This window comes from Artemia sp. Qi Xiang Cuo, chromosome 2 (assembly GCF_049724085.1).
Source record: "Artemia sp. Qi Xiang Cuo chromosome 2, ASM4972408v1, whole genome shotgun sequence".
Taxonomy (NCBI): Eukaryota; Metazoa; Arthropoda; class Branchiopoda; order Anostraca; family Artemiidae; genus Artemia; species Artemia sp. Qi Xiang Cuo.
The window spans coordinates 77393045-77408620 of NC_142795.1; the positions used below are offsets into that span (position 1 = coordinate 77393045).

At 34.2% G+C, this 15576-nt stretch overlaps 1 protein-coding gene across 1 annotated transcript in view; it reads left to right on the forward strand.

The window, feature by feature from the left end:
- Sol1 (CUB domain-containing protein Sol1) overlaps nucleotides 1-15576 on the forward strand; it is a 988790-nt gene that overhangs the window by 181219 nt on the left and 791995 nt on the right. Inside the window, exon 2 of the mRNA XM_089107833.1 lies at nucleotides 15134-15215. Coding sequence (XP_088963959.1) covers nucleotides 15134-15215 — 82 coding nt within the window. The remainder of the gene's footprint in view (nucleotides 1-15133; nucleotides 15216-15576) is intronic.

Sequence of the window (15576 nt, forward strand, 5' to 3'; positions counted from 1 at the left end):
GGTATCGAGTTGAAGGAGGATATTAAATTGAAACTTTCATAGAGTTCGAGGGAGATGTTGAATTAAATCAAAAGAAATATATGCATCAAGGTTTTCAAAAAGGCGTGATTGCAATATATCAGGAATGGCTAACGGGATTAAGCAAAGTTAAAACTTTCAGGAAATATTGAGGGAAATGTTCAAACTAAATCAAAAGACACGTGCATCCAGGTGCTCAAAGCGCTGTATCTGCAATATCTAAGCCATAGATAAGGGAACTTCCATAATTTAAAACTTCCACGGAGTGTTAAAAGGGATTTGAACTAAATCAAAAGAAGCTCTCTTCATCCAGGCTGTTAAAAGGACCGGTCTACAAATTTCAGGAAAGTACTAAGAGTATAAAGTTAAAATTGTCAGGAAATGTTGAGGTGCATGTTGAACTCCAGCAAAAAACAATATATACATCCAAGTTGTCAAAATGAACTCCTTGCCCGACGAAACTTGTACTTTTGTCAAGGTCAAATAGCATAAAGAGTTGGAACCAAAAAAGCTGAGAAATACCTCTGTTGAATATTTATTCTTTTATCCCATTTTCATTCATATATAATATTTGAATAGTTTACCTGGAGGATTCTTCCGAGTATATTATTTAGAGTTTGCTGTTCAAAATCAAAAGTTTATTTCAAGAATCATCCTGAACTTTGTTTTCGAATTATACAAAATGTATGCAATGTATATATTGTTCACAATCGAAGCCAACGCTCAGATTGGCTTTTGAAACTTGAGAGTTTAAATTAGAACCCATATTTTTATTTCTTAAACAGATAACCGGAAAATAAACTTACAAATATTCATATATTAACCAATAATAAAGCTTAAACAATCAAAAATAAACAAGGATTAACTAAAAAAAGCTTTCTCCGAAAGAAAAGTTTCAAAGAAACGCGAAGTTAAACGCGATGTTAAAACCTAAACTATGCAAAAATGAGAGTTCTAAGATAATTCAAAGTCTAAACCACCAAAATTTACTATTAATGAATAATTGAAACCCAAAAGGATCAGAAATAAAGAAATATTGTCATATCAAACATGAAAATAGCAGATGTGGATATAGAGATAAATAAATAAATGCTAAAACAAATAGAAAATAAAATGAATCATCAAGTAAAACTTAAAACGAACAGAAACTACTAAAAAACAGTAAATCTTCGAATGACCACTGTGCCATTTGCTTTTTACTGAAAACCAAATTCATTAAACAAAATTTTCTTATGTAATTATAACATTGAAAAAAAAAATATATATGGAATTGCTGAGATTTCTAGGAGCTAAAATCGGTACTGGTGCATTATAACGACACTTCTATATACTAATGAGAGACGAAACCCGCCAGACGGATTATTTTCAAGAGACCGCTTTGAGAAATGGAATGCAAAGCGTAGTTTTCATTGTGTTACGATATTTAAACATTTTTTCTTTGAGGTTTAGGGGGGGGGGAGGAAAGGTACCTAGGTTAGGTTACGTATTTAATATATGTTTTGATTTATCCCCCCCCCAAATGTGCAAATATATAGCCAAAATTTAACAATAGATGCTAAATAAATAACCTCACTACTCAAATTGCATATAATATTCAATAAAACATAAATGACGCTATATCATTCAGAAGGCTTAGGGACTGGCGGGGGGGATCCCTACTCCTGTTTTAGCCATTTCTCCCTTGCTGATCTCCCTTTTTTATCCGTGTCTTCATCTTTTATTTTTCTTTGAAAACGAGTATAAGAAAAAAAGAGAAGAAAAGAAGAACAATCACTTTACTGATCGCTGGAAAAAAGGTGCTAAACAATCGGGTTTAAAGGGACTTTAAATCTGTTGAACCCAAAAAAAGGGACTAAATGCCTTAAAAAGCCAAAGAATCTTAAATGACTTAAACTTACATGCTCTATCCATCTAGAAGACAAAAACGCCCATGTATAAACCAAAAAAATGCTCAAAGCCCCCTAAATACAGCTTGCAACTGACATAGTAAAACTTAAATTTGTCGTGAATCAAAACGAGCAGGAAAAGTAAAAAGAGCAGTGGATGTGCCGTAATTGACACAAATACATAAGTGGTAAACCAATATATTTAAATAAATGGTAGGTTCTGAAATAGTTTGGCTACTGATTAATAAATGAAAATCTTTTCAACTAAGGTAGTACATACATAAAATAAATCTTTTCTTTAAAAGGCAAGAAAATGTTTTTGATTTTTAGGGCTAATTTGATGCTTTGGACAAAGGAACTAATCCAGTTTGAAATTCAGTTGTTTTTGATGAGTCCTCAGTGGCAAGAGTTCTCTGTGACATTCCTAAGACAAGCACGATGTGTGCGTTAACTTTGTACTAGTAACTGTACGGTGATTCCCGTATATTTATTCTCTTGTTTCGTTTGCTGCGCTGTTTTTTCATTGCTTTGCGAAGTTTTTCACATATTTCACGCGTGGACTGATTTTGCTGTAAAATAACTTTTTTTTCACCTGCATTACAGTTGTCTTTATTCAGCTTTTTTTCCTGTTGCTCTAGTTCTGTACATTTTGGTTCAATAGTTATAAGCTGTGCTAATCTAAAAATAATTAGGCTTGCATCAATGTGAAGATTCTTGGTCAAACCTCTTAGTCTTGAGCTCAATAAATTTGAGAAACTAATGTCGTATATTTCAGCTTTTCTAGTGTTTATGCATATTTTCTTAACAATAATTCCTAATTTTCTTCGCTTGATAAAATCCTCAGAACTTAGCTGCTTCAAACTTTGTATTAAATGCCATATGGCTGGCACAGATTTATTGTTTGTTTTATAGTCAAGAGAATTATGGCGAAAATCGACACAGGGCTCATCATTTTGATCTTTACTAACAACTATTAGAACTTGATGTTGCATGTCGTCATGTAGTGAAGATGCTGAATTGTCTAATTCACCTTCAGTCAACTTTACTTTGACATAGGTTACACACTCATTCGATTGCACTGATACGCAAAGAGGCTTTCTTCCATTTAGAAAGTTGTTTATAAATTCGTCACTTAGCTTTTGTAATGGCTTTCGAGTGTTGTTTTCAAGTTGCCTTATCGACAGTCCTGTTCTCGTGGAAATCAACAATTTAATGCAACATTCCCCTGTTATTCCATTCTCTTTTAGGGAACCTCCTTTTAGTGGGGCGTCTTCAAATAACAAACAAAAACCTTCCTTCGAAATCCGCATATATTTGGATATTGTACATACCAGACGTTCTATAGTGTCTGTATCACATACTTTGGCCTCCAACTCATTTCCAATTATTGGACAGATCCGAATTCTGTAATCATAAGGCGATAAGATGATCTGACATCCCTCTTTTATCGTATTTTCGCTTTCTCTGAGTTGTCTATTTGAGTTGTCTAATAAACAGAAGTTTTTCCTGGGAATTTTGACACATTTTGATATAACACTTTTTAAATATGCTACGATGCTTGGTTTACAGGCTTTGGCTTTCAGCTCATTTTGAATTACTGGGGAGATCACAATTGTAGAGAAATAAGGCAATATAATTTCAAATCCCAAAATATTGAATGTGTTACCATGTATTTTAGTCATTTGTTATTTGTCATTGGCACTTTACAAATACTAACATTTAATTATTTACGGTTCTACCTAATCTTAATAAAATGAGTATTAAAGCAGCAGATATAGATGTACTTCATTTTCTTAATTAGCCAATGCCAAATCGCAATACTTATGCGATTTCAATCTATCCCGGAAAAATAAAATTACGGCAAATAGTTCTTTTGCACGAATTGATTCAATGCCCCTCGAACGGTGGATTACCCCAAAGATTATTGGAAATATTAGAAAATGAAGGAATAAAAACAACGTCTGTAGAAGAAAAGAAGAAAGCTCTAAAGCTGTCATTTTGTGTTAAAGGTAAGCAAAGGAATTATGTGCTGTGTTCATGTGGATGACTTGAGACGGAGTCGAGTATGGAGGGAAAGAGTAGATGTGGAATGGATGAGTAAAATTGAGCTTTAAATTTGAAAATTTTGGTTTAGATGTTTTATCGTAAAAAATGTTTTAAATAATTAAAAAAAAAATTGAGGAATTGATGTTAGTATTAAGATAATTCATATTAATTTATTTTTCATTGGTTTTTGTTTGATTTTTGAGTAGCCAAATGGGTATTAAAAAGGTTTTAGTAGTTTATTTATGTGTTATAAAAGAAGGATTAGAATGGCGTGCCTAATGATATTGTAAGGGCACAGCTTTCTACTTCTCCTAAGTTTGTTTTCGGGTTGAGGGAATGTTGGGAGGATGGAGGATGATGTATAATTGATTGACAGCAAGGTTTTATGAAAATTATTTGTCTATTATTAATGTATTTCCAAGGAAAGGGATGCCCTATGGCAGAACGGCACCCTGCTAAACCGGGAATGGTATTTTTTGGCGGTTTTGAATTTTTTTGTAGTATACCCTGTCTTTGTCAATTATGTTTGGCTACCCAAATCCAAATTTAAAAAAAAAAAAAAAAAAGGTATTTTCAAAACCATTATGTCGTAAATAGGCAAGAATTTCAATATGCAGCCATTTTCATTCTGCGTTATAATCAGGTCGATGAATATATGATCTAACACCAAATAATTCTAAATGGATTGAATAACAAAAAGAAATACAGGGATCCATTGCAGCGCCAAGAGGTGATAGCCAATAACTAGGTCAATGATTGATCCAAAGAGCTCTTCCTACAAAATGCATATATTAATCTAAGAGTTAATTTGGTGTGAGATGATGTGAATCTCCACTCTTCCTCGCAATAGATTCCTCTCTCCTTCCCCATCATCGAAAGGGAAATCCTGCCTGGTTGGCTTCATAGCAACATGGTTATGAACCTTTCTCGAGTTTTCCTAACGGAAACAATGACTCTGAATAGGGTTTTTGGGTGGCCTCGATCAGTGGAGCTCCTCAAGAAGCTTATTGCCTGGTAACTCAGCATTGCACTCTCTTTTAGGTAGGCTAATGAATAGTTTTCTGGGTCTTCGTTTGGTTATATTTTATGTTGTATATGCTCTTCTTAGCTATAATGTTTTATAATGAGTTGTCTCCCATCATAGAATATTATTCGCTGGCTTGATTGAATGAGTTTGAGGAATTTGATCTAGGAATGCTTGTGTTTGAAGTAAACGCTTGTTGGTAGAAGCACGATACCAAATACAGAAAACCATATGCTAACCATAATGGACCTAAATTAGCACAAAGTGCCCCTTCAGTTTCTTGGCCCTTACTGGGAAGACCATATTTTGTTCTTGCGATCATACTAAATTCGACATCATTTAAACAATATGAAAATAATGACCTAGAATTTTAGGAGGTTGAAAATATCATATTGATACCTAGACTGATGCATCTATTTATTTCAAACTGGACTTGTTAGGAGTTTCGGAAACTTGTCTCCCAATATTGGCAAACGCTAAATTAGATGATATGGTACTTATTTATTAAGGTAGGAATGAGGGGCTACATAAAAAGGGAGTAGGACATGGGATAAATAAGGAAGCTCAAGAATCTTGCATAGGTTTGTATGGTATTATTAGGAGAATTTTATTTGAATTATTAATGACTAAAAAGTGCAAAGTATCACTTATGTTGGCCTGTGCCCTTGCGGAACTGACTGACGGAGATAGTAGCGAGTGACTCGAATGGATTTTTTTACAGTTGTTTGAGTAAGCACACAATGTTCTTATAAGAAATGAAGCATTTTTACTAGGATAATGCAAAGACTGGAATAAATAAGGATAGATGGCATGATAGACTGTGTGAAACTGACACAAGGTAGTAAAATAGTAATAGTTGTAGACTACTAAAACGTTTTAATATAGATACAGTAATCTAGTGTTAACCGGTATTGCCACAATTTCGTCATAATATGGCATATATGTTAACATGGTGCTCGTCTGATAGTAAGTCATTAGCCATATTGGTCATGTTATTGTGTATCAAAGTCTGGCAGGACTGATGCAGACCACTAGGGTATATAGGAGTGATTTTATTTATGTTAAAGTAACGAACACCAGTTAGCAGTATCCAAAGCTGATTTAAAGCTATCATTAGAGGGTAAGGGCTTATCAGGCTAGTTATGACGGTGATAGGAATTCAAGATAAGAATTTAAGAGGAACGTTACAAGAACAGTTGCATATGGTAATAGGGACGTATTGTATTAGCATGCTATGTAACTGACGGTAGTCCAGACTAGGCCTACCCAAAGCTAGAGATATGCAAAAGAAATCCTTGATTATAGACGGGTTTAGTCGGTTCAGATTTCTTTTTGCATTTCAATCAATAGACGGAGAAATCCCTTGCCACAGGCGGAATTGAACCCACAATCCTCTGATCAAGAGGCACGCTTTCATCCACCGTACTCTGACAGGGTATTCATTAGTTTGATTTTTCTATAAAACTGTGTATATTCTTTTGATAAAGTGATTGCAATAGCAATCTTTGACACTTCTCTATTGAATTAATTGACTTAAAGTACAGACAAGCCCTTTATCACTATTATATAAGAAACCTATCTTTGGAAAATTTGTTTCCCTGTCTAGTCATTTTAGCAGTATTAGGATTGCAGTTACAGCTTCAATCATTTTATATAAGGGGTCGGTATAGTTAATTATTTGTACCATTGTGAAATACCGTTGCTTTTTTCTTGTCAGGATGCTATCTCTATTTTTTTAGTAGTATTGTTTGTTTAATTTACGTTTAGCTTGCTCAGAAAAAATCATGTTACTGACTAAGCTATGTACACCCACTTATATTATAAGGATGACGTCATAATACGCTGAAGTAATCAGAGCTAACGTCACAATATACATTTTTCAATTCACGTCATATATTGTTATAATAGAACTATGACGACATTCATTATGTAGTATATGAAAATGCGGTTCTTTGTAAAGATTTTGATTTTATTTTAAATATTTTTCGTAAATTACAAAAGCACGTAAATGTGAGGAATTCCTGATGTTAATAACATATACTACTACAGTGCTACATAAAAATGGAGTGTTTCGCAAAAATTTGTTTTTATTAAAAAAAAAAAAAAAATGAGAAAAGTTCTGTAACCACATCAATTTCTTTTAAAATGAGCCATCAAACAGCTCTACAATGTTCCAGTGCCCCACTGTCTGAGAAAAAGAAAGAAAAAAAAACAAAGATGCTGTCAATGCAGAATATCGTAGATCAAGCAACTTAGCTTGTTTTTCAAACCAATAGATTTTACGCGTTATTCAAGCCAAGAGACCGTAATTTTCTTATATAGGGATTTTGGACAAGGCGGTTCTGACGGTGTATTTCTTGGTTTGATTTGACACTATTTTCAGGAGCTGTGGGCCATTAAATTTTATAATATTGGATGTGACCGTCTCTTATTAGGTTGCTTGCTGCTGCTGTAACCTGGATAGTTTTTAGTTACTATCTCTAACGGTTTTTTCATTACAAGGTGTCAGCTATCTTAACAACAATAATACCCGTAAAAGTTACAAAATGCTCATTTATAGCCAGTATATAATCATTTACCATGGGCTATAGTTCGTTCTTTAATATAAACTTATTCCTACAAAAATTGGATGTGACCGTCTCTAACTAGGTTGCTTGCTGCCGCTGTAACCTGGATAATTTTTAGTTACTATCTCTAACGGTTTGTTCATTACAAGGTGTCAGCTATCTTAACAACCATAATACCCGTAAAAGTTACAAAATGCTCATTTATAGCCAGTATATAATCATTTACCATGGGCTATAGTTCGTTCTTTAATATAAACTTATTCCTACAAAAAAATTGTGAAATATATTCCTTGTCACCCAAATCACCACTGCTATTTTGGCGTCTGCCCCCCTCCCCCTGGAAAATTTTTTGCCGGCGCCCATGGTTTTAGGGGTTTAGATTTTTTTTAACAGAACGGATCTCTTAGATTTGAAAGGGTCACTTGACGTAGTTTAAACTATGCCTTCAAGGCCAGTTCGTCTGAATTTAGCTTTAATCGACTAGCCCGTAACGAACAAAAAGGCATAAACTTTCACACACCTGACATTGGAACAGTTAGCAGGGATCCAATAGGATTTGAACTTTTATAGAAGGCATGTTTAAAGCAATATATTCTCAGTTGAGGGTGAAAGCACTTCTAGAGGCGCGAGAAAGGATTTAAGAGAGTAATTTTTAGAAAGAACTGTGATATAGTCACCTTAAAAGGTGGTATTTAAAAAGTGGTAGTCCAGGAAAAATTTTTTTCTTTGAAATAGTAAGAGACGAACCTCAAACAATCACGTAGCTATTTAAGTCCAATGCATGCAATGGTTTTTATTCCAATGATCGTCTTTTAACGTAACTAATTCATTTTTACTATGGGGCGTGATGAGATATATTTAGATAAGATATTTATTTCAAACAGATCACTATCACAAGCCCACAAAGGTCCGAATTCGGACTTCGGAGTCGACAATATAAATGGTTGCACTAAAACTGGCAAAAATGCAAAAAACAACAACGAAATAGAAAAAGCATAATGAACAAGCCTTTGGGATACCAAATTTTTTTTAGCGTTCTAATTTAGCGTTTGCCAATATTGGGAGACAAGTTTCCGAAACTCCTAACAAGTCCAGTTTGAAATAAATAGATGCATCAGTCTAGGTATCAATATGATATTTTCAACCTCCTAAAATTCTATGTCATTATTTTCATATTATTTAAATGATGTCGAATTTAGTATGATCGCAAGAACAAAATATGGTCTTCCCAGTAGGGGCAAATAAACTGAAGGGGCACTTTGTGCTAATTTAGGCCCATCATTGTTAGCATATGGTTTTCTGTATTTGGTATCCTGCTTCTACCAACAAGAGTTTACTTCAAACACAAGCATTGCCTCAAATGCCTCAAACTCATTCAATCAAGCCAGCGAATAATATTCTATGATGGGAGACAACTCATTATAAAACATTATAGCTAAGAAGAGCATATACAACATAAAATATAACCAAACGAAGACCCAGAAAACTATTCATTAGCCTACCTAAAAGAGAGTGCAATGCTGAGTTACCAGGCAATAAGCTCCTTGAGGGGCTAAACATTTTTAATTACTAGCATTACAAATATAATATTTATAGTAACATTCCCTTTTATATTTCATATATAGAAACAATTTTTCACAAAGAGAATAGAAGATCAAAAGATATATCTATCATTAACTCTATTGGAATCGATGTGTCAGTACATCGAGAGGATTTCTGCCGCAACAATTTTTTTTCGATGCAGGAAAGATGTGCTCCAAAATTGATGACTCGGTAGTTCCTATTTTCCAGTGTCCCAAAATATTCCTTACCGAACAGAGAAAGATGAGACTGGACTTAAATGAACAAGGAGCTACTGATTGAGGATGAACTCAGATAATTATCTCACTGCTAATGAGGGGGAAGGTGTTCTTGTATCATAAGGTTACATAGGTTACATCGGTCATTAAAAATTAATATGTCAATTTTTGTAAAATTTTTCATATTTATGGGGCTCAGTACAAAATTACGATTGGCCAGAACAGAACTTTTGAGTAGTGTAGGAAGATCGAGGGGTGTCTGTCAATGTATCGCAAACACTTTGAAAAAGCCTTTAAGTATTTAAAAAATCTGGTTATATTTTTTAGCTATATCCAAACTAATTGTGTGGTACTTTAGTATTAGTTGGTATTGCTACTACTACTAACAACTCACCGCGGCACCAAGGCACCTGAAGCCAAAACAGCTACACACGCTCCTCCTCCATCCTAGTCTATTCAAAGCCTCTCTTTTTACACCCGCCCACGAAGTTCCCATTTCCTTTAAATCTTTCTTTTTGACGTCCATCCCACCCCAGACGAGGACGACCCGCTTTCCGTTTTGCCCTAGACGGTTGACCGAAAAGAATAATCTTCGGCAATCTGTCATCCTTCATCCGCACAACGTGCCGTAGCCACCTCAACCTTTCTTTCATTATAGCCCTAGAGAGCGGTATTGAGCCACATTTTTCGTAATGCCTATTATTTGAAATACGGTCAGTCAGCCGGGTACCCAGAGCAATCCTTAAGCAATTTCTCTGGAAAACATCTAGCAAATCTTCATCCGCTTTTCGGAGCGTCCATGCTTCAGGGCGATATTTGACCACTGTCATCACTGTAGCTTCTAATATTCTAATCTTGTTTTGCAGACTTATCTTCCTATTCTTCCAAACTTTTTTTAACTGTGAAAAAACACCCTGAGCCTTGGCTATTCTACTTTTAACATCTTCAGTGCTCCCACCATTTTTACTAGTAATAAATAAAAAAAGTTTTCCACAAAATAAGTTTTTCAAAGAGAGGTAAAAACTCCATTAAACCAAAAATGAGCAAAAATAAAATTAAATAACCTACCAAGCGTGAAACTACCACAAATCAGCATCGATAAATAAATGAAATCCAAAACGAACAGAAATTACAATACATAACCGAGTCAAACTCAAAACGAGCAGAAATTAACATAAGTTGGGCTCAAAACCCCTATGCCTTCCCAAGGCCAGAACATAATTTGCACTTTACTGAAAAAATATAATTGTTTTTACTTTTATAACTTTAATATTTCAAATAATATTAACATTTTGATTACTAAAAATCAGTATATGTATATTAAACTGACAATGCACATTCATTTGTATTTTTATCAGTAAAGTGCAAATTTTGTGGATTTTTTTTTTTAATTAATTTCTGTTTGTTTTATATTGACATTGTCTTTTCAGGGAAAAAGAAATAATACTTTAAAGCTTTTTGTTTTTTTTAAAGAATTTATAGTTTGGCCTTCTATTTGTATGCTGGAGAAAATTTTTGGCAATTTTTAACAATATACACCCTTTTAAAAAACGGAACACAAATAGTAGTGTTTAATTTAGTTTTCATGCCTCCTCTAGTTGACCTGAAATGGATAACTTGATACAATTCGCAAAAAAATCTGTTTACTTTCTTTGACAGCTTGTATACACTTACGCTATTTTGATTTAGTTAAATGTTAAGAACAGAAGTAGCTCCAAAAGTTTGAACATAATACCCTGACTCTTTTTTGGGATACTGCTGAGATACCTTATTGGGAATTAGCATTAACACAGTGCATTTTGATTTAATCTTAAGACAATATTTAGTTTATAAATATAATGGCAAATGGAAGGGTGGGCATGGGAGGGCGATTAGTTTTCCTCCAATCACTTTCGACTATTAAAAAGGGCATCAGCCCTTTCTATTTTCAATCGAATCAGCCCTTTTCGAAGTTTCTACGACAACTTTTCGATACGAAGTGCCCTGGTCTAAACAACAACAAGAACACAAATATAATATGTTATACCCATATCGATCTCTACTATAAAATGTCAGGCCTTCCAATCCCTTTCGACTATTAAAAAGGGCAATTTCAATTTCCAATCAAATGAGCTCTTTTTCAAATTTCTACAACAACTTTCTGTATAAACCTTATATGCCCCCAGGACATAACTTACAACCCTTGGCCTGAGGGCTGTGCGGGAGTTTCCAGCTCAAAAACATAATTTCTATATGGAAATTCACAGTGCTTAACAAAATGGCTATCTAAAAATTTTGATTTGATGTGTTTGAGGAAAAGGTGGGCATGAGAGGGGGGTTAGTTGCCCTCAAATCACTTTCGACTATTAAAAGGGCACTATACCTTTGAATGTCCAATCGAATAAGTCCTTTTTCGAGTTTCTGCCACAAAGATTTCAGTAGAACTTCATAGGCTCCACGGCATAACTTATAACCCGTGCACTGAAGATTGTGGGGAGAGTGTTCCAATCAAAGATAATACATACTGAGCTTTGAACTGCGTTGAACCAAATAGCTATCTCAAAGTATTGATTGTATGTTTTTGGTGAAACCGTGGGAGTAGGAGGGGTGCTAGTTTTCTTCCAATCACTTTTGACTATTAAATAGGGCATTAGCCATTTCAATTTCCAATTGAATGAGCCCCTTTTGAAGTTTTTATGACAACACTATCTATAAAAACCTTATAAGCCCTCAGGGCATAACTTACAATCCTTGCCCCGAGGGCTGTGAGGGGGGGAGGTTTCATCCTCAAAGACCTAATTTCCAGAAGTTTCAACTATGTTGAACAAAATGGCTATCTTAAGGTTTAATTGGATGTGTTTGGAGAAAAGGTTGAGAGGGGGGTTAGTTGCCCTGAAATCTCTTTCGACTATTAAAAAGGGCACTAGGCCTTTGAATTTCCAATCGAATGAGCCTTTTTTGAAGTTTCTACGACAACACTTTCTATAAAAACCTTATATGCCCCTAGGGCACAACTTACAACCCTTGCCCTGAGGGCTGTGGGGGAGTGACCTCTTCAAAAATATATTTTCTATCTGGAAATGAACTACGTTGAACAAAATGACTATCTCAAATTATGATTGTATGTGTTTCGGGAAATGGTGGGCGTGGAAGGGGTTTTAGTTGCCTTCCTATCACTTTCGACTATTAAAAAGGGCACAAGCCACTCCAATTTCCCATTGAATGAGCCCTTTTCGAAGTTTCTACGACAACTTCTTCGATGAAATGCCCTGGTCTAAAGGAAAAAAATAATAAATAATACACTGTTCCAACATCGTTCTTATATGCCCCTGGGGCATAACTTAAAACCCTTGCCCTAAGGGTTAGGGGGGGTGTCCTCCTCAAAAATATATTTTCTATCTCGAAATCAACTACGCTGAACAAAATGGCTATCTCAAAATTTTGATTGGATGTGTTTTGGGGAATGATGGGCGTGGGGGGAGATGGGCTAGTTGCCTTCCAATCACTTTCGACTATTAAAAAGGGCACAAGCCACTCTAATTTCCAATCGAATGAGCCCTTTTCGAAGTTTCTACGACAATTTCGTCGATACGAACTGCCCTGGTATGGAAGAAGGAGAAAAAAAAATAATACATTGTGCCAACATCGTTCTTTACTTAGGCAGCGCTAGCGCTGCCTATGATACTACCAAGGTAAGTGAAGCTGCCCACTTGATGGATTTTTTCGTTACCCAGTGTCACCTTTTCATCTTCACTTATTCCTAGCCTTAGTGACTTAGTCTTCTTAACATTAATTTGCAAACCTATTCTAGTACCCTGAACTCGCAAAACCTCTAAAAGTTCATTCATTTTGCTCACACTTTCCTCTAGGATGCTTAAATCATCAGCATAATCTAAGTCCAGGAGACTTTTTCCTCCCCATCTGATTCCGTGGTCTCCCATTGCCTTTCCTGTGCTCTTTGAGACAAAGTCCATCAAAACGGGTATTTGTCAATAGAGAAATGGACCGCAAAGCGTAGTTTGTCATTGCGTTTACAAAATTTAAGCTATTATTATTTGGGGTGTAGGGAAAAAAGGTGCCTAGATTAGGTTAGGTATTTAATATATGTTATGCTTTAAAACCCCCCACCCCCGCCCCCAACCCCCAATGTGCAAATATATAGCCCAAATTTATTTCTAAACAATTATATTTTCATCATATTTTGTTTATTTCATTAGCATTAACCAAAGTTGACTTCTCGCGTGGGTACCAACTAACACCAAAGTACCAATTATGTAAGGATAACTTCGGAAAACGTGTCTTTTTTGGAGTCTTGGATTTCCCACTTTGAGTCTCCTTATTTTAAGGGGGTCATCTGCGAATGTTTAAATTTGGAGGAGGCGGAAAAGGTTAGAAAAAAACATTGGAAACATGCAAGTCACTCAGAAAGTTATTACTGAAATGTATGTCATGGGTCATTTTAGAAAAAAAAACTAAAAGAGTCATATAAATACTATATTATTTTAGGGTGGCAAAGGGAGTGGGAAGGCACCAAACCAAACACTACCAGTTAATTTTTTTCCTAATTCTTAAACTTGCTAAACTTGCCCCAACTCCTTAAGAGTGACTCTTGAGTCACAGGGTCGTTTAATTAGAACAAGAAGAAGCTTTTTTAAAAGTAAAAAGAAAAACTTTAGCGTGAAGAGCAAGGTATTGAAAAGAGGACAGCCCCCGTCATATGAGTTCATTTTAAGTTTTAATATTGTTCCTTACATTCAGTTGAACATTTTAAAATTTTTTTATTTAATTGTAAGAAGCAAGAACAGGCATTTTAGGAAAAAAGAATACATAAAGAAGAATCATGCAAAATTACTGACAAAAAGTGGGGAAAAAGTTCATTTTATGAATGTACACTAGTCTATATGTTGCCTGGTTCATATTCCTTACAATTCTAGTTGGAACTAAATGACAAAATTCTCTTAATTTTAACTAAAACAAAAGAATAAATAACGCGCTTCGAAAAGGTTCCACAGACCTTGAAAAATTTAATACAAGGTTCTCAGACATAATGAATCCGTTTGTTTGATTTTTATCAAAATTTGACGATTTTTCTCCTTTTTTCAAATAAGGAAAATTTCCCAATGGATGCATTTTTCATAAATAACTCAAATCCGAACGTAGCAGCTTCAAGTATTGCAAAATTACTTTCACCGTAGCTGGTAGAAAGCTGTAATGACTCTTCTTTTTTCATTCAGCAGCCTTAAGTCCAATCTGTTTAAATTGCATTCATAAAGAGACTGAGGAACAGTTCTGAAAAAAAAATACACAAAGTCCTTGAACCTCTTACTCAAACCTAAGTGGAAAGTTGTATGGAAGCAAAAAACAGACTTTACTCTAGTATCAGAAAAATATAACTTAGGTAGCTTTGCTTAACCCTACGGCATTATTAGTGGTAGTGGATTTAAACAGAATACAATTCTTGGGTAAATTGAAAACATTCCACGGTAAAAAATGGCCTAAAAGTTTTTTGTTAAACCCAAGTTGTTTTTTTTTTGTGGGTATGTCATGCATTCCATTAAATTGACATACAAAACCAAATCTGTCAATATTTTGCAAGGCATGCAGATTTATTGTTGGCTAAATAGCACTTTATCTTCTCAGCGTTGTAAAAAGACTGTTAACAGATAGTCACATTTATATTACTGCACTATTAATAGTGATAAATATGCATACAGGATTAACTCCCCAAGAGGGAACTTTCCAGTATTGACAATACTTAACCAAGAAAAATCAACATTAAAAATAAAATTTAATAGATATTGTATTTTCTTTCAGCATCTAAACTGGAAGGCAAGAATATTAATTCAAACGTTTTGGTGGATTTGTCTTCTAAGAGCTGCTACCTCAGCAAATCCTGGTAAGTACAAGTCTTATATATAAATATATATATATATATATATATATATATATATATATATATATATATATATATATATATATATATATATATATATATATATATATATATATATATATATATATATATATATATATATATATATATATATATATATATATATATATATATATATATATATATATATATATATATATATATATATATATATATATATATATATATATATATATATATATATTTAAGCACATGTGAAGTGATCTATTTTAGGAGTGCAATAAAATTTCAGAAGGGAACGGGTCAAACCAGAAACAGGAAAAAAAACATACTAGTTGCATAAAAATATAGAAAGTTAAGTAAA